We start from the raw sequence: 15,129 nt of genomic DNA, 5'->3' as shown, positions 1-15,129 counted from the left end.
GGGACACATTAGGGTGACATTGGGCCACATTGGGGTCACTTTGGGGACACATTAGGGCAGCATTGCGGGCACGTTGAGGTTTCTCTTAGGCCACATTGGGGTCACATTATAGCCATGTTGGGGCCAAATGAGAGCCACATTGGGGTCATATTAGGGCCTCTCCTGGGCCACATTGGGGCCATATTAGAGGCACATTTGGGACACAGTGAACAATGGGGACACAATGTCCTCTTTTGGGCCACGTTCGGGACACATTAAGGCGACATTGGGACACATTCGGGCCACACTGTGGAAGCATTAGTGACCCATTAGGGCCACATTGGGGACACATTGGGCACAAATTCGGGCCACATTAGGACGACATTGGGCCATGTCCGATACACATTAGGGCGCCATTGGGCCACAATAGGGACAGATTGGGGCAGCATCGGGGACACATTAGGGCCACATTGCGGTCATATTATAGCCACATTGGGGACACAATAGGGCCTCTCTTGGGCCACATTGGGGCCATATTAGAGGCACATTTGGGACACAGAGTGAACAATGGGGACACAATGTCCTCTTTTGGGCCACGTTCAGGAAAAACATTAGGGCGACATTGGGACACATCCGGGCCACACTGGGGAAGCATTAGTGACCCATTAGGGCCACATTGGGGACACATTGGGCACAAATTCGGGCTACATTAGGACGACATTGGGCCATGTCCGATACACATTAGGGCACCAATGGGCCACAATAGGGACAGATTGGGGCAGCATCGGGGACACATTAGGGCCACATTGGGGACACAATAGGGCCTCTCTTGGGCCACATTGGGGCCATATTAGAGCCACATTGGGGACACAGAGTGAGCAATGGGCGACAATGGGGACACATTATGGCCTCTTTTGGGCTACGTTCGGGACACATTAGGGTGACATTGGGACACATTCGGGCCACACTGGGGAAGCATTGGGGACCCATTAGGGCCACATTGGGGACACATTGGGCACAAATTCGGGCCACATTAGGACGACATTGGGCCATGTACGATACACATTAGGGCGCCATTGGGCCACAATAGGGACAGATTGGGGCAGCATTGGGGACACATTAGGGCCTCATTGGGCCACATTGCGGTCATATTATAGCCACATTGGGGACACATTAGGGCCTTTCTTGGAACATTTTGTGGCCACATCCGGGACACATTAGGGCCACATCCGGGACACATTGAGGCCACTTTAGGGGCAGAATTCGGGCCACATTGAGGATACATCGGGCCACAATGTGGCCACATCTGGTACACATTAGGGTGACATTGGGCCACATTAAGGAGACACAAGAGCCACATTGGGGACACATTAGGGCCACAATGTGGATACATTAGGCCCACATTGGGACACATTAGGGCCACGTTGGGGCCACATTGGGAACACATTAGGGCCACAATGCGGATACATTAGGCCCACATTGTGGACACATTATGGCCACAATGGGGGCAGCATTGGGACAAACTCCAATTTGTTCCACTTTGGCCTGCAGTGTATAGGTAGTCTGTGATTTGCTGTGCTGGCATTGCATTGTTTCACAAAACTGCAGACATTGTATGAAGTGTTATGTTTCATTCATGGTGCGTCACCTCTGCCCAGCAACCTCATGTCCAGGCAGCGACACCGCTGGCCGGCCCCCCCACCCGCTGTCCGGCCCGACCCACTTATCCGTAATCGTCCATAATCAGGGCTCCGTTATCCGGGCTTAAGCGCTTGCACGTTCAGAAGGGAGGATTAGAAAGGAGAGATATTCCAAGTTGTGTGCCGTCATGTACCGTGCCCCTCCCACACACACACACACACACACACATTCCCATTGCTGCTGTGAAGCGATGTGAGGGGGCTTTAATGTCCCCCCCAACAGAGGGATTTCCAGGAAATAAGGCCGTGAACCCCTTCCGTGTTTCCTCAGCGGAGTCCGTTGCCTGCATCACTTCTAGTCGGTGACATAAAAAGATGTTTGAAATCAGTCCTATGGAGGTGCCATTAAAAAGTGTGAGGGAAGCTTTCGTGTCGAGCATTTTGCAAACTGGCGCAGATGCTGACCTTTGACCTCATCCATCAACAGCAGCAGATGCATTGTGGGTCATCTGGGTTATTAAAGAGGACTGCAATTTTTTAAAAGGACGCTGTCTATTATTCACAATCCTTATGTAAGACAAGAACACATATGTTTTTTGTAATGCATTCTAAATCTTTAACAAACTTTAGCAAGAGTCAGCTAACAATGGAGCCAATCAGAGTTGTTCTATTACGCCTATAAAAAGCTCTAAAAACATCCAAAAACCTCTATCAGGGTTTTATATACACACTGTAAATATATATGTAGTATCTAGTAACATTCATAATAACATGTAATATTTATATATTTTGGTCATTTTAAGTGTAATCATTCACTTTCCATTCAACAACAACACGACTACTAATCATGGCAGACTTGATGAGAGACAACAAAGACTACTTTGGGACAAAATGATGATCCAGAAACTTCTTTTTCTGATCCTGAATATAAGGAGGATAATCTACAAGTTTTAGAAGCTGTGTGCTAAACAGATGCAGCTTTAGTCAAACACTATGCATCATATTGCAGTATTGCTATGTGCTGAAGAAGATATACAAACATGATGATACAATCACTTACAGTACAATGTCTGCTCTCACTGGGATAAAGACTGATGGGATGTTTGTATCTTTCCATCAACATCCACAATTCATTATTAACTCCGGGGCAAAGTTGGATGTCAAAGTTGACCAACTTGTGGGTTTAAAAGTAAAACGTTACCCATTATTGTCACACACACTAGGTGTGGTGAAATCATTCACTGCATTTGACCCTTCACCCTTGAGGGGAGCAGTGAGCAGCAGCGGGGGCCACGCCTTGGAATCATTTTTGGTGATTTAACCCTCAATTCCAACCCTTGATGCCGAGTGTCAAGCAGGGAGGTAATGACTCCCATTTTTACAGTCCTTGGTATGACTCGACCGGGGTTTGAATTCACGACCTACCGATCTCAGGGCGGACACACTAACCACTAAGCCACTGAGCAGGTGGTAGAATTAACTTTCACCAACTCAGAGGCCATGCAGCAGCTCCATGTGTCAATATTGCAGCATAAAAATAGTTAGCTCTCTGTGATCACATTTTCGCTTTAAAAATATTACCAATATTTTTGAATTTTACTACCATGGACTCATTCCCCTCAAAGTTTTTTTTGGGGGTGATAATGTGGGCTCCATTTCAACAGAACTCTCTGTCTAACAGGGGTCTTCTGGAGGTTCTCCAAATGGACTTCTTGGTCAAGGACGTGTCCGAGCAGGCCGAGACTCACATCATCTCCTGGCGCCTGGATCAGCCGGGGAACGTCAGGGACGTGGGCCAGATGCGGCTCTACACCAGCCAGAGAGACTACGTGGGTCTGGCCCCGGTAATCCTGGTGAGAGCAAGCCCAGTAAAAATTGCTCCTCATAGTCCGCAACAACACCTTTGCACAATACAAGAACACTGAACACAACACTTTTGCTTTTTATTACTAAATACGCAAAAGCCCTTTGTCAAATGTGTCTAAATCTGTGTTAGTGAGCATTTCTTCTTTGCCATGATCATTGGTCCCACCTCACAGGTGTGGCATATCAAGGTGCTGATTAAACAGCATGATGATTGCACAGGTGTGCCTTAAGCGGCCCACAATAAAAGGCCACTCTCAGGTTGTTGATTGCGGCCTGTGGGACATCGGTCCACTCTTCATCAATGGCTATTGCAAGTTCTTGGGATATTGACAGGAAGTGGAACACGCTGTCGTGTACGCCGATCCACAGCCTCCCAAACATGCTCAATGATTGACATGTCCGCTGAGTATGCTGGCCATGCAAGAATTATAGATAGATAGTACTTTATTGATTCCTTCAGGAGAGTTCCCGAATTAATTGTACAGGTCCTTGCAACATGGGGCCGTGTATTGTCATGTACAGATCCTTGCAACATGGGGCCGTGCATTGTCATGTACAGATCCTTGCAACATGGGGCCTTGCATTGTCATGCTGCAACGTGAGGTGATGGTCTCGGGTGACTGGATCTCATCTCCGTGCATTCAAAACGCTATCAATAAAATCCACTAGCGTTGGTTGTCCATAACATGCACCTGCCCATACCTTAACCCCGCCCCCACCATGTGCCATTCGATTCACAACGTTGACGTCTGCAAATTCACTCTCCCACACACGCTGTCTGCCATCCAACTGCAGTCAGGTGGAAACCCCGATGAGGACGACGAGGGTGCTGATGAGCTCCCCTGAGACGGTTTCTCATAGTTTGTGCAGAAAATATTTGCTTATGCAAACTAATTGTTGCAGCAGCTGTCCATGTGGCTGGTCTCGGACGATCATGGAGGTGCACCTCCTGGATGTGGAGGTCATGGACTGGTGTGGCTACACGTGGTCTGCGGTTGTGAGGCCGGTTGGATGTACTGCCAAATTCTCAGACAACTTATTGTCGGGAAATGAAGCACAGGCAACTGCTCTGGTGAACATTCCTGCAGTCAGCATGCCGACAGCACACTCACTCAAAACTGGCAACACCTGTGGCATTGTGCTGTGTGATAAAACTGCACATTTCAGCATGGCCTTTTATTGTGGGCAGCCTATGGCACACATGTGCAATGATCCTGTTGTTTAATCAGCGTCTTGATATGCCACACCTGTGAGGTGAGATGTGTTATCTTGACATAGAAGAAATGCTCACTGACACAGATTAAGACAGATTTGTCAACAATATTCAAAATGAATAGGTCTTTTGTGTATATAGTCCCAAAGTTTTACATCTTTGACTTCAACGTGTGGAAAAATTGTAACAAAAACAAAAGTGTTGCGTTCATATAGTGCTGCTCATTTACTGACAGGCAGGTGTGCAATTCATGTGTTCTGTCATTCATGTGATCGCTCCTCTCACCAGTTAGTCATGCTAAGAACCACAACCTTGCATCACAAAAATACAGACAGAATTAACATGATCCACATCGTTATAGTCCGCAACACACTTGTTGTCACACAAACATTTACACTTTGCATACAGTATCTGTCATACAGCTAATGCAATCGCTCCTCCCACCAGTTATTCATGTTAAGAGACACCACTTTAGGTAACAGAAATAAACAGAAAGAATTAAAAAAAAATCTACATAGTCCGCAATAGACTTATTTTCACACAAAGATTTGGTCTTTGTATACAGTATCTGTCATACAACTAATGCAATCGCTCCTCTGCAACTAATGCAATCGCTCCTCTCACCAGTTATTCTTGTTAAGAGACACCACCTTAGGTAACAGAAATAAACAGAAAGAATAAAAAAAATCCACATAGTCCGCAATAGACTTGTTGTCACAAAAACATTTGCTTTTTGCATACAGTATCTGTCATTCAACTAATGCGATTGCTCCTCTCACCAGTTAATTCGTGTAAAGAGACGCCACCCTGCGTAACCCAAATAGACAGAAAGAATCCACACAGTCATAGTCCGCAGCACACTTGTCACACGAACATTTTCCCTTTGCATACAGGATATGTCATGATGCATGCAATTGTTCCTTCCACCAGTTATTCATGTAAAGACACACCACTTTGGGTAACAGAAACAGACAGAAAGAATCAAAATAATCCACAGAGTCAATAGTCTCCAATAGACTTGTCACACAAAAGTTTGCTCTTTGCACATGGTATCTGTCATACAACTAATGCAATTGCTCCTACCACCAATTATTCATGTAAAGACATGCCACCTTGCGTAACAGAAATAGACAAAGAATCAAAAGAATCCACATAGTCATTGTCTACAATAGACTTCTTGTCACGCGAACATTTCCTCTTTGCACATGGTATGTGTCATACAACTAATGCAATCGCTCCTCCCAACAGTTAGATAGATAGATAGTACTTTATTGATTCCTTCAGGAAAATTAAAATTCCAGCAGCAGTGTACAGAGTTGAGATCAATTAAAAAAAAAAAAAAAGTAAAAAGTAAATAATGGGGGTTTAAAAGGAAACAAAATAGAGAAATATTACAAAAAGAATAAAAACAATGGGAATAACAATATAACAGTAAAATAAGAATATAACAAGACAAAGTAGGCAGTAGTGACCATGTTATGAAAACGTATTGCACTGTTAATGTTTTGCATCCCCTGTCATCCTAATACCCCCCGTCCCCCGTCCCAGAGAGGAGTTGTACAGTCTAATGGCGTGTGGTAAATTGGTTTATTGATGTAAAGGGACATCATTGCGTAACAGAAATAGACAGAAAGAATCAAAATAATCCACGCAGTCATAGTCTCCAATAGACTTGTTGTCACACGAACATTTGCTCCTTGCGCACGGTATCTGTCATACAACTAATGCAATCGCTCCTCCCACCAGTTATTCATGTAAAGAGACGTGATTGCTAACAGAAATAGACAGAAATAATCAAAATAATCCAGTTAGTCATAGTCTCCAATAGAATTGTTGTCACAAAAACATTTGCTCTTGGCATACAGTACCTTTCATACAGCTAATGCAATCCCTCCTCCCACCAGTTTTTCATGTAAAGACACGTCATTGCATAACAGAAATAGACAGAAGGAATCAAAATAATCCACACAGTCACAGTCTCCAATAGACTTGTTGTCACACAAACATTTACTCTTTGCAAACAGTATCTGTCATACGGATAATGCAAGCGCTCCTCCCCCCAGATAAACATGTGCAGAAATGCCACAATGCACAATTGAAATAAATAGAATGTCTCAAAACTATTTCACATAGTCAACGCTGCTTGCTCCCTGACAGGCACACATGCAATTCATGTGTTATAAAGATACTCCTCCAACCAGTTAATAATGCCAAAAAAAAACCTATTTCATAACAAAACTAATCCACATAGTCATAGTCTGCAATACACTTGTCACACAAGCACATGCACTCTGTATGAGTCATGATTCATTCAGTCACTCCTCCCGCCAGTTATTCATGCTAAGAAGCACCTCTTTGCATCACAGAAATACAGTCAGAATCCAAAATAATCCACATAGTCATAGTCCACAATTCAGTTTTTGCCAAACCAACCTTTGAGTGTTTGTCTTACAACTAATGCAATCACTCCTCCCACCAGAGAGTAATGTGAAGAAATGCCGCGTTGCACAATAGAAATACATAGAATGTCTCAAAATACTAAACAAAATCAAGGCTGCGTGATTACTGGCAGAAACACATACAATTCAAATATATCATTTAATCATGTCACCACTCTTACCACCAGTTATTAATGCCAAAAATTGCACATTTCATCACAGAAATAAACAGTAAGACTTGAACTAATCCACACAATCAAAGCCTGTGGTACGCATGAGCTGGCACAAGCACATTAGTGCAATTGTGCTCGATGCAATCGCTCCTCACTCCAGTTATCCATGTTGCGAGCCGCCATCTTGTGTGACAGAAATAAACTGAACGTCTCAAAATGTTACATAAACGAACATGCACCATTGCAAAAAATACAGCATGTATCCTGTGATTGATGCGATCGCTTCTCCCACCAGTTATGTTGAAAAACGCCACCATACATAACAAAAAATTGTCTACGTAATCAAAGTCTGTGGTACGCTTGTGCTGAATCAAGCACATGCACTAATCAAGGAAATGGAGCGTGACAAAATCCAAAAGTGTGTACTATGTGCGTAGATTAGCTGTTGAGGGTTACCGTAAATGTTGAACGAGAGCGAAGGAACACGGTAGTCTGTGAGGCAGACAGATGATCAAAAGCGAGCGAGAGGCGTCGAGAGAAACGTGTCCAATCAGAAGGTCGAGAAACCAAAAGGGCAGTCCGGGAGGCAAGGGGAACAACAGGGGATCACAGGAGAAAAACGGGAAGCGCTGCGGGAAGACAACAGGAACATCAGACACAACGGAAACACGGAAGTCACAGGGGAAGAGCTAGTTCAGGGGATGGAAGCCAGACAGGGGATGCTTACAAAGGTATAGAAGACTATACTCTGGCACGGCGTGGCAGGTTGTGCGGGCTTAAAAAGGCAGCTTGTTCATACCCTGGCAGGTGTGATTTCCAATTGATTGCAGCCGTGCAGAGGTGCGCCTGCATCAGAGAGGGAATGAGCGGGGCCCGCTGTGCTCTGACTGATAAATAAGCGGCGATGGCGGGAGTATAAGCCATAACAGTAACCCCCTCCTTATGGACAGCTTTCAGATGTCCTACAGGTCTAACCAAAAAAAGCACAGGAACAAAAGTCAAGGGAGGGCGGCGGGGCAAACTGGTGGTGGGTGGCCGGCCCAAGTGTCCCCGAAACCATCGGGGACGGGTCTGATGGCGGCGGCGAGGCAGACGACCAAGGAACGGCCACCTTCTTGGCTGTCGAGAAGGCGGACGCGAGTGGCGCCATCGTGCGTCTCTCCCCAAATGAGAAGGAGACGTCGGAGGCGAAGAGGATGACGTCGGAGGCGTGGAAGCAGCAGACATCATCGGAGCCTGAGACGAGAGGGGCAGCTCAGGAGCTGGCCGAGGTGCAGAGGTCGGCGCTGCCGGCTGAGGTGCAGAGGTTGAGGCCAGCCTGGGAGCAGCTGGCCGAGGTCAGCCTGGGAGCTAGTGGAGACGCAGAGGCCAGCCTGGGAGCTGGTGGAGACGCGGGGGCCAGTCTTGAAGCGGGTGAAGACGCGGGGGCCAGTCTTGAAGCGGGTGAAGACGCGGGGGCCAGTCTTGAAGCGGGTGAACACGCGGGGGCCAGTCTTGAAGCGGGTGAACACGCGGGGGCCAGTCTTGAAGCGGGTGAAGACGCGGGGGCCAGTCTGGAAGCGGGTGAAGACCCGGGGGCCAGTCTGGAAGCGGGTGAAGACGCGGGGGCCAGTCTGGAAGCGGGTAAGACGCGGGGGCTAGTCTGGAAGCGGGTGAAGACGCGGGGGCCAGTCTGGAAGCGGGTGGAGACATGGGGGCCAGTCTGGAAGCGGATGAACACGCGGGGGCCAGTCTGGAAGCGGGTGAAGACGCGGGGGCCAGTCTGGAAGCGGGTGAAGACGCGGGAGTCAGTCTGGAAGCTGGTGGAGACACGGGGGCCAGTCTGGAAGCTGGTGGAGACACGGGGGCCAGTCTGGAAGCTTGTGGCGACGTGGGGGCCAGCATGGAAGCTGGTGGAGACGCGGGGGCCAGCCTGGGGACTGATGCTAGCTCGGAGGCTAGCCTGGGGACTGGGGCTAGCTCGGAGGCTAGCCTGGGGACTGGGGCTAGCTCGGAGGCTAGCCTAAGGACTGGTACTAGCTCGGGGGATAGCCTAGGGACTGGTGCTAGCTCGAGGGCTAGCCAGAGGGCTGGTGCTAGCTCGGGGGCTAGCCAGGAGGCTGGTGGCTGTGGCTGGAATCAAAGCCTGTGGTACGCTTGTGCTGACGCAAGCACATGCACCTTACAGTACTAATAGTATGTGTCATGTGCAATCGCTCCAGTTATATCCATGATACGAGCCGCCGTCTTGTGCGAAAGAAATAAACAGAACACCTCAAAATGTTCCAAAAAGTCCTAGCTGCTCGCTCTTGCACAACTGCAAAATATATAGCATGAGTCACATGACTGATGCAATCACTCGCAATCTACACTACTGTAATGGTTTAGATAAAGATACCAAGTACAATAGCGTATCAAGTCGATATTTTTTATTGTCACAAAATCTTTCTTCCTTTTTTTAAAATCCTGATTATGTTTAACTCAGGAAATACGCGCCCGGACACATGAGGACTTTAAATATGACCCATGTATGATCATTTAACGACTTGGTTTCGTATCGATACCTAAATGTGTAGCACCGTCCAAAATAATGTGAAGCCTCCAAACAACAGAAGAATAAGTGATTATTACAATTTAACAGAAGTGTAGATAGAACATGTTAAAACGGAAAATAACCAGATTTTAACAGTAAATTAACAATCAATTTTTACAGCTTGTCCCTCATCATTTTGACAAAATGATTAGAATGAGAAATGACACAATATTACTGCATACATTAGCAGACTAATTAGTAGCTTTTGTTTGTTTACTTACTAAAAGATAAGTTGTCTAATATGTTCACTATTGTTCCTCAATTGCAATAAGAAACATGTTTAATGTACCATAAGATTTTTTGTTAAAGTAAAGCCAATAATGCAATTTGTGGTCCCCTTTATTTAGAAAAGTATCGAAAAGCCTTGAAAAGTATCGAAATACATTTTGGTACCAAAACATTGGTATCAGGACAAGCCTACTATGAGTACACAATACTACTGCAATAGTACTACACGCAGAGTAAATGAGACGGTTGCAGCAACACGGCGCCGCCTACTGAGCAGCTGATGCTGCGCTGACCCACTGGCTTAAGGTTGGCTCCAATAAAATGTGTCTTTTTTCAAATCGCGGTCAGCAGCTGTCAATCCAGCCAGCTCAGATTGCCAAACATCTGCCCCGCTGCTTCGGTCTTTGCGGGACGGGGGTTGGGGCGGGGAAGCCTTAGCTTCTTAGAGGCAGGGTCTGAAGTAAATTAAAACAGCAGAGATCTTATTAAGAGGAAAGCATCTTTAAGTCCTTGTGCCAGTCCAAGTGTGGAAGTACAGCTGATAAGCATGTTGGAGGAGAAGGTGAAACAGGGGCCAGGAAAATAAACATGTCATCGGGTTGAGGTGTTACTGTGAGGGATAACATCATATAGTATCTTTTTATTATAATCCACACCTTTTTGGACGCTTATCTTCACATGCTTTACAGCTGGGTGTCCCAACCTTTTCCACTGAAGGCCACACAATCTTCCAAATGAAAGTATCTTAGGGGTTATTTTAATATTGTATTCAGTATCTATTTTGGCAGTTAGAACTCCCTTTGATGTTAACCTGCTCAGTGTCCTAGTGGTTACAGTGTCTGCCCTGAGATCGGTAGGTGGTGAGTCATACCAAAGACTATATCAAGGGTTGGAATTGGGGGTTAAATCAACAAAATGATTTCTGAGCGCCGCTAATGCTCGCTGCTCCCCTCAACTCCCAGGGGATGAGTCAAATGCAGAGGTTAAGTAAACAAAGGCTCCTAATTTGTCTGCAGTAGTAACATTTCTCAGTCATTCTACCATTTTGTCAAAATTATGAGGGACATGCTATAAAAAATGATTGTTCATTTACTGTTAATATCTGGTTATTTTCCGTTTTAACATGTACTATCTACACTTCTGTTAGATTGTAATAATCACTTATTCGTCTGTTGTTTGGAGGCTTCACATTAATTTTGGACGATGCTACATATTTAGGTATCGATACGATACCAAGTAGTTACAGGATGAGAAGTGGGTCGAGTAGCCAGAAATTTTACTCAAGTAAGAGTACTGTTACTTTAGAGATTTATTACTCAAGTAAAAGTCAGGAGTAGTCACCCAAATATTTACTTGAGTAAAAGTAAAAAAGTATGTTGTGAAAAAACTACTCAAGTACTGAGTAACTGATGAGTAACCTGTTTGTGTAATGATTATGGCAACAAATAATGCACAAAAACATAAAAATAGCAATTAGCAAATTCAGAGCCAGGAATATCTCTTAAGCAACTAAAACAATAATATATATTAAATAATAATACATTAAAATAAAATAAAAATTAAGGCAAATTGAGCAACAATAACTTAACAGCACCATAGGCTCAGTAGGCATTGATTGATTGAAACTTGTATTAGTAGATTGCACAGTACATGTTCCCTATAATTGACCACTAAATGGTAACACTCCAATAAGTTTTTCAACGTTAATCAATTACTTAATAAATGACAAAGTCGAGGTGATCTACCTCATATATACATATACAATACATACACACACACATATATATATATATATATATATATATATATATATATATATATATATATATATACACATACATTTGTATATACAGTATATAATTTATATGTATATATTTTGCCGTTTTTGTTGACATGTTAAAGGTGTTTTAATGAATATACATGCATGTTTAACATATAGATTCCTATATTTCATGAAGACAATATAAGTTGATGTATTACCTGATTCTGATGACTTGCATCGATTGGAATCAGACAGTATAGTGCTGATAACGTCCACGTTTTCAAATGGAGGAGAAAAAAAGTTCCTCCTTTCTGTCTAATAACACATGAAAGTCGTTGGTTTTTGGCATCTTATTTGTCCAGCTTCCATATTCGTTTTTATACACTTTACAAGAAATACATTGGCAGCAAACTCCGTAGCTTGCTAGCTTGTTTCCGCTGGCTTTCGGAGACTCTTATATTGTTAGCGCAGGCGCGATGGAGCAGCACTTTTATTGTGAAGACAGGAACTGTGCGATCAGCGTTTAGGCTTTTGACAGGAAGTACGGTTGAAATAAAAAGTGTCTTCTTTCCTTTACACTTTTGATTGATTGATTGAAACTTTTATTAGTAGATTGCACAGTTCAGTACATATTCCCTACAATTGACCACTAAATGGTAACACCCCAAGACGTTTTTCAACTTTTTTAAGTCGAATTCTACGTGTGACGGTCTTGTGACCGCCTGGCTCTGTTTGATTGGTCCAACGTCACCAGTGACTACTTGTGATTGCTGAAACGCAGGCATGCGTAGATCCTACTTTGAATGTGTGTCTGACAAAATCAAAACAAAGCGTGCATTAACAGATCGATAAAAATCAGTAGCGAGTAGCGAGCTGAATGTAGATAAATGGAGCGGAGTAAAAGTAGCCCTTCTTCTCTATAATTATACTCAAGTAAAATTAAAAGTATGTTGCATAAAAACTACTCTTAGAAGTACAATTTATCCCAAAAGTTACTCAAGTAGATGTAACGGAGTAAATGTAGCGCGTTACTACCCACCTCTGTACAGGATTATACATTGGTCATATTAAAAGTCCTCATGTCTACAGGGGCATATTTCCTGAGTTAAACATATTTAGAATTAAAAAAAAAAAAATGAAAAGAGATTTTGTGACAATAAAAAATCACGACTAGATACGCTATTGTACTTGGTATCATTATCTACACCGTTACAGTAGTGTGAGTGTGACTAACAGTAGTCGTCAAGTGAAGTGAATTATATTTGTATAGCGCTTTTCTCTAGTGACTCAAAGCGCTGTACATAGTGAAACCCAATATCTAGGTTACATTTAAACCAGTGTGGGTGTCACTGGGAGCAGGTGGTTAAAGTGTCTTGCCCAAGGACACAACGGCAGTGAAAGGGATGGCAGAAGCGGGGATTGAACCTGGAACCCTCAAGTTGCTGGCACGGCCGCTCTACCAACCGAACTATACCGACCCAACCGAGCTGTACCGCCTATATACTTGATAACTTAAAGATATCAGGGACCCAAAAGGGTCTGAGTCATTAACACATATATTTGTTTTACTCTAAAGGTTAAAATATTTATAGATCAACTTCATATCTATTTGTTGACATAAAGTTATGGTATGCTCTTTATTGTGATTGCACCAGTACAACAAACGGTATTTAATTTTCACCACAAACCTGACCGAACAGGAATGCTGATGCGTCGCCACTTAACGGCGCCACGTAAAAGGTGGGGAAAACGTAGACGCTGGGGGAGGGATGAGTAAAAATAAATGTCAATCTCAGACTAGGCTCTGATGTGGGGAGGGGGAAGCTGCCAGCCCCTGGGGGCACTGCTGCATTGGGTGTGTGTGTGTGTGTGTGTGTGTGTGTGTGTGTGTGCATATGGCCATTGTCCAGGGTGTAGTGTCTGTAGGCCTGGAGTCACACTATGGTGGTACTTAATGAATATGTAGGCCTACTATGTTACTGTATTTTAATGTTGACCATTATGCTGATACTTGGTGAACAAGCGTTCTGCTCTAGATCAACTTCAGATCTCTCCGTCAATTATAAGTTTTTAGTATTTTTTGTCTGGAAAAAAAAAGGACCGCACGACAGCTTTGTGTAATTTGTCAATATTGCAACATTTTCTTGTCATATTACAACTGTGTGCCTTTTTTATTCCACTCTTTTTTTTTGTTTAAAAAAAAATCAGTTGCGGGCCTCCACAATATGAGAACAACGCCTGCATAATAAAAGTCAATAAATAAAGTAACTTTGCTGACAGTGCAGAGTAACACGAATAAAAATGATTCGAGTCTTGGAAACGAATAATAACATTGTTCCAGATGCGAGTTGATATCATGTTCCTCAACTCTTTCACCAAATGCCTTATTTTGTTTTCCTCTCCAGAGCTCCGAGCTTTTGAATACTGCAGCGCTGACGGGCAAAATGGTGAAAGTCGCTGTGAAAACTTTGGCCGTGGAGGCCAACGGCTCTGTGAGCGATGTAAGCGGCTTTGTCAGCTGCAGGTCCACCGACAGAGACGTGCTGAAGGTAAGCACTAAACATCAAGGACGATGATACTGTTATTACTGTATCGCTGCTAAGCTCTGTTTTGGGTCAGCAACCCCTCTTAGAGCAAGGTCAGTGATGGCATGGAAGTTAAAGCTGGAAACCACACACTGTGTATTTACCCTCATACATGTGTTATACATGTATTCAATGATTCACATGAAGCACATGGATCAATTCTTTACATATTTTTAACTAGAATCTGCAAATTTCCGTTAGATACAGTCTGGTGTGCCGTGGGAGATTACCTAGTTCCACCTGTTTGGGTTAAAAATATTTTTTGCAAACCAGTAATTATAGTCTGCAAATGATGTGTTGGTGTTGAGTGTCTTTGCTGTCTAGAGCCAGACAGAGTAACCGTGTAATACTCTTCCATATCAGTAGGTGGCAGCAGGCAGCTAATTGCTTTGTAGATGTCGGAAACAGCGGGAGGCAACGTGCAGGTAAAAAGGTATCTAATGCTTAAACCAAAAATAAACAAAAGGTGAGTGCCTCTAAGAAAAGGCATTAAAGCTCAGGGATGGCTATGCAGAACAAAACTAAAACTGAACTGGTTACAAAGTCAACAAAAACAGAATGCTGGACGACAGCAAAGACTTACTGTGGAGCAGACGGCGTCCACAAAGTACAAACCCTGTTTCCATATGAGTTGGGAAATTGTGTTGGATGTAAATATAAACGGAATTCAATT

General features: G+C 43.9%; 1 protein-coding gene across 1 annotated transcript in view; it reads left to right on the top strand.

The window, feature by feature from the left end:
* LOC133557485 (transmembrane protein 132D-like) overlaps positions 1-15,129 on the top strand; it is a 47,138-nt gene that overhangs the window by 13,211 nt on the left and 18,798 nt on the right. Inside the window, exons 4-5 of the mRNA XM_061907960.1 lie at positions 3,301-3,472; positions 14,277-14,420. Of these exons, the coding sequence (XP_061763944.1) occupies positions 3,301-3,472; positions 14,277-14,420 (316 nt within the window). The remainder of the gene's footprint in view (positions 1-3,300; positions 3,473-14,276; positions 14,421-15,129) is intronic.

Source organism: Nerophis ophidion, linkage group LG08 (assembly GCF_033978795.1).
Source record: "Nerophis ophidion isolate RoL-2023_Sa linkage group LG08, RoL_Noph_v1.0, whole genome shotgun sequence".
Lineage (NCBI taxonomy): Eukaryota > Metazoa > Chordata > Actinopteri > Syngnathiformes > Syngnathidae > Nerophis > Nerophis ophidion.
The sequence above is the reverse complement of the archived record's forward strand: the minus strand, read 5'-3'. Positions and strand labels throughout refer to the sequence as shown.